General features: G+C 41.3%; 1 protein-coding gene across 1 annotated transcript in view; it reads right to left on the bottom strand.

The window, feature by feature from the left end:
* Positions 1-3,361, bottom strand: part of THOC1 (THO complex subunit 1) — a 63,305-nt gene extending 59,944 nt beyond the window's left edge. The window contains exons 1-4 of the mRNA XM_019653854.1: positions 3,344-3,361; positions 2,957-3,030; positions 2,802-2,862; positions 1,521-1,587 (exon numbers count right to left, since the gene is read on the bottom strand). Coding sequence (XP_019509399.1) covers positions 1,521-1,587; positions 2,802-2,862; positions 2,957-3,030; positions 3,344-3,361 — 220 coding nt within the window. The remainder of the gene's footprint in view (positions 1-1,520; positions 1,588-2,801; positions 2,863-2,956; positions 3,031-3,343) is intronic.
* Between the last annotated feature and the right edge of the window lie 938 nt (positions 3,362-4,299).

Raw genomic sequence — 4,299 nt, 5'->3', positions numbered from 1 at the left:
TGAGTAGTTGAATCATGACTTGAAATATTGGCACAAATGTTAAAGACAAATAGAGTCAAACAACTTAGAACAGGGTTCTTCGTGCTGGGGGCTCTATGGGCAACATAAAAAGAATACTGGCTTTGAACTCAGAAAAACAGTTTAGTAAATCACTTAACTTTTCGGGGCGGGGGGTGTCTCTTTTCTCTCTCATCTACGAGGGATAAAACCTAGCCTACTTCACAGTGCTGAGTTAAATAAACATGAAAACGCTCTGTAAGGTGTTTCTCAAATGCTAAAACTACTCTTCTCCAATGTGTAAGAATAAATGACATCTGGCAACCCTTCCCAAGCTGATGTTTGTCTTTTCCCACTTAGGATCTCTTAGGAGTGAGGTACTGAGCGTTAAAGGTACGGTGAACAGGAAGCCGTAACAAACCACCTGGCAACCAGGAGGCGGGAGCCGGTTCTCTGGGCTAAAACCGCTCCTGCCCTCCTCTTCCCAGCTTCCTTCAAGTTCTGGAGACACCTGCCCGGCTAAGCGAGCGCTGCTGGGGAGCTGGACTGGACGATAGTCCGCGGATGAACCCTTTATGCGGGGCGCCCAGAACGCAGGGCCTAGGGTCCAGCCGGCGGAATGGAGGCGGCGGACCGCAGAGGACGCGCGGAAGAGGCAGGTAAAGCGTCTTTTCCACCTCCCAAGCCCCGAAGAGGCCGGGAGCCAACGCTGCGGAATAGACACCTCTACCCCCACTTTTGCTCCGGGCAAAATTCCAGTAATTAGAGAGGAGGGCAAAGAGTAGCGCCGGGTCAGGCTTGCACCCTCCCGCCTTCCGCTCACCGTAAACCGCGTCCGCGCTTCGGGTAAACTAAAGAGTGGCGGTGTAGGAGACATCTTGGCTGCGCGTGCCCGCCACCGCGCTGCGGCGCAGGCCGATGACGTCAAGCGGGAGCAACGAGATCACCTGCTCCGTGCGCGGCTAGAGCGGCCTGTGAGCAAAGGGGAGGGCCGGCTAGCAATTGGGAAATTTTTGTGGTGACCGAGTTCAGGTGGGCGTTAGAAGCCAGAGTCAACCACACAATGCCTGGTCCGGGTTCGTGGGTAACGCTTGGAGTGACGGCATTTGGGCTGCCGTGACCTGTAAGCTCTGCTCTGCAGGGCGGGAAACAGGTCCCGAGGCGCACCGCGGTGGTTTTCCTGGTTCTGGGAAGCCGTTCGTAGCTCAACGGGCGGCGCANATGTTTTATTCACCACTAAATCTCCAAGTCCTAGCTTAGTACCAGGCACATAGTAGATGCTCAATAAATATTTACAATGAGTGAAACAACTGGAAAACAAAGGAAGTGCTAAAATGTGTGCTGCATTCTAGAGATGAGAAATAAATGTGAGCTAATTTCATTGGGACAACTTATTGGTACAGAAGGCAGTTAAAATTTGATACATGAACAAAATCAGATAGGTGGAGAGGTATAGGGAGAATAAGTTTTAAATAAAAAATGCCATATCCAAGATTACTTTAAAAAAAGAAAACCGTACTTACCTTCAGTTACTCCCCCAATAGCAAGAGAAATAATAGCTAAAACATTTTCACATGGTGAATGATTTATCTACCAAGAGAGGAGAGAACAACTTAATTTAGAGGCCAGAGTTCAGACTATTTTGATAACAATAAAAACACCCTCTGATATTAAACTGATTATCACAAATATGGGATAAAAATATTTCTCACAGAAGATAAAATTACTTTTAAGATGAAAATATAAAAAAATAATTAGTAAGAGAGTCACTAATTATAGAAGTATATCAAGTAAGTACAAGCAGGTGATTCACTTAAAATCCAGTGGTCTTAGGAAAATGGCTACATTAGCACGATTAAGGCTGTAAGCTAATCAAGTACAGAAGTGCTGAGGCCGTAACTCAATCAATGGCACAGGGCACAGGCAGGGCCAAGGGGATGGACTGTACTGGTGCATCAATATGTCTGAGAGAGGGTATTAATAGAAGGGAGGTAAGTGCCTAGATTCAATAACATCATAAAAACCAGCATTTACTGAGTATTCATTAACTCATTCTACACAACAACCTTGAAAGAATGGTATTTCCCTTCTCACAAACAAAATTGAGGCTCAGAAAAACAAAGTAATTGCCCAATTTCTCACAACAACAGGTAAATAACTAGGTCTGAAGAAGAGGAAAGAATGAATTTTGATGCAGAATTGTCCAAAAGAAAGGGACATTATTATGGTCATGAGAAAAGCCAATAAACTGTTGAAACTTTTCGATTCATTCGGGTGCCCCACCAATGGTAAGTAAGTTCAGATTTTTCATGTTTGATTAAATTTCTCTACTGAAGTTGGATAGGCTCTAGTTATTTTTTTAAAATGCTGATGAGAAGGATGCAACCATAAGAAAATGAGAGCATGGAATCCCAGTTTCCATGTTGAATGTCCTTGGACTAGATCTTTTGTGCCACTACAGGATATGTCACTGTATATATAACAAAGCAAGGCCTAGCTTCAAATTCTAGTTCTTGCCCAGGAATACCTCACATCAACTTTTCTTATACTCTTCACTTGGAGAGGGTTCTCGTCATCTAGTAAAACAGACCCTTCTAAGGATTTAGCATCTGTACTGTCAAAATCCTTAATTATTACATAACTCCTATACTGACTATGATCAAGTCAGCTTTCGCAAAATAGCAAGCTCACTCGCGAAAAAAAATCATATTTAAACATTTGTTCTAAGAATAAAATCAATTTTAAATAATAACAATTTATTAATTTGCCAGCAACATTTTAACAATAAAGGAAAATATACTTACAATTTCTTCTTCTAGAACACCTCTGAAAGCTTGGTCAAGGGTACATTTTTTTTCATTTTCACTATTAAAAACAAAAGACAAGCTCCATTTTTTAAACAGCTCAGGGTAAGTATAAAGATTCAGGCAAGCATATTTCATGGATACTAATACCTTACCTGCCAGGTAACTGGGTGAAGGTATTCAACAGTGGTTTGATATTTTTGTTGTTCAGGGCCTCTCTGGTAGACTTCTAGAAAAATAAATATAGCAAATAAGTGGAAAGATTTTTGCTTACTATTTACTGGAAAACATATAACTTATTAAAAGTATGTCTAAAAATGTTTATAACTGGGAAAAATTACCTATCAGTCATTCTACCAGTTCTTACTCAAATGCCACTTACTGATATATTGGGTTGTTGGAAAAGTCATGACATATTTTTTCTATGTTTTTTGTTGCAAAAATGTGTCACGACTTTACCGACAACCCAATAGACTCTCATCACGTTAAACCTGGCAAGAGCTTCCTAGCTAGACTTTCTCATTCCAATTTTTCCCTCCTACCATCTCTTTAAATACCATATTCATGAGACTATTCTGCTTTTTNAAAAATACTTTTATCTCCCTGCTCATTCTTCCTTCCAGTTTAAGGTAATAGTAACACCTTAGTGTTTAAAAAAAGTCGCCACTTAAGCACGTATGAAAAAAAAAAAAAAAAAAAAAATCTAGGGGGCACTGTAAGCCCAAAACACTGCATTACTACATCATATTCAGAAAAAGGGAGTTATGTCCAGCTCTACTGTGCACTAGTAAGATCACATCTGAAATGTGATGTGAGGGACACTGCCTAGAACCAGTGGGGAGCATAAGGCAGCCAATTTCAACTCAATACAAGGAAATCAAAGAGTGAGCTCCATCAATGGGTATAGAGGCTGGATGATCACCTGCCAGGGACAATACAGAGGGGAAGTGGGATAGGCCAGAGATGAGACTGGACTAGATGACCTCTAGAGTCCCTTAACATTTAGATTCTGTGATACTATATACCCTGGACCTCCAAGAGATTTGAAAGACATACTCCCTGCCTTTAGCTGCAGTATAATTTGGCCTAAGTCAACTCACATTTGATAATTATAGAACTTAAGAAAATTACCTAGATTCTACTCCCAAAGATTCTGATTCAGTAAAACTAAGCTAGGGCCTAGCAATTTCATTTAAAAATAGATATTCACTGGTGATTCTGATGAGTTCGGTTATAGCATGATTCCCCCAGAACATTCACAACCTGTGTCCCAGCCTCTACAGGGCCCTCTGTGCTTCAATTTAACCTCGGCTACATATATACCCTCTTCTCAGTTCCCAAACACCTTGCTATCTTCATACTTGCACAGTTTTGTTTACAACGTTTTTTCTGCTGAAGTAGTCGTCCTCCTCTCTATCATGTGGTAAATTTCAACTTAATCTTTCAAAGCATAGTGTACATAGCACGTCTAAAAAACTCCCCTGATACCTTTAAGCAG

Source organism: Hipposideros armiger, unplaced genomic scaffold (genome assembly GCF_001890085.2).
Source record: "Hipposideros armiger isolate ML-2016 unplaced genomic scaffold, ASM189008v1 scaffold_209, whole genome shotgun sequence".
Taxonomy (NCBI): domain Eukaryota; kingdom Metazoa; phylum Chordata; class Mammalia; order Chiroptera; family Hipposideridae; genus Hipposideros; species Hipposideros armiger.
The sequence above is the reverse complement of the archived record's forward strand: the minus strand, read 5'-3'. Positions and strand labels throughout refer to the sequence as shown.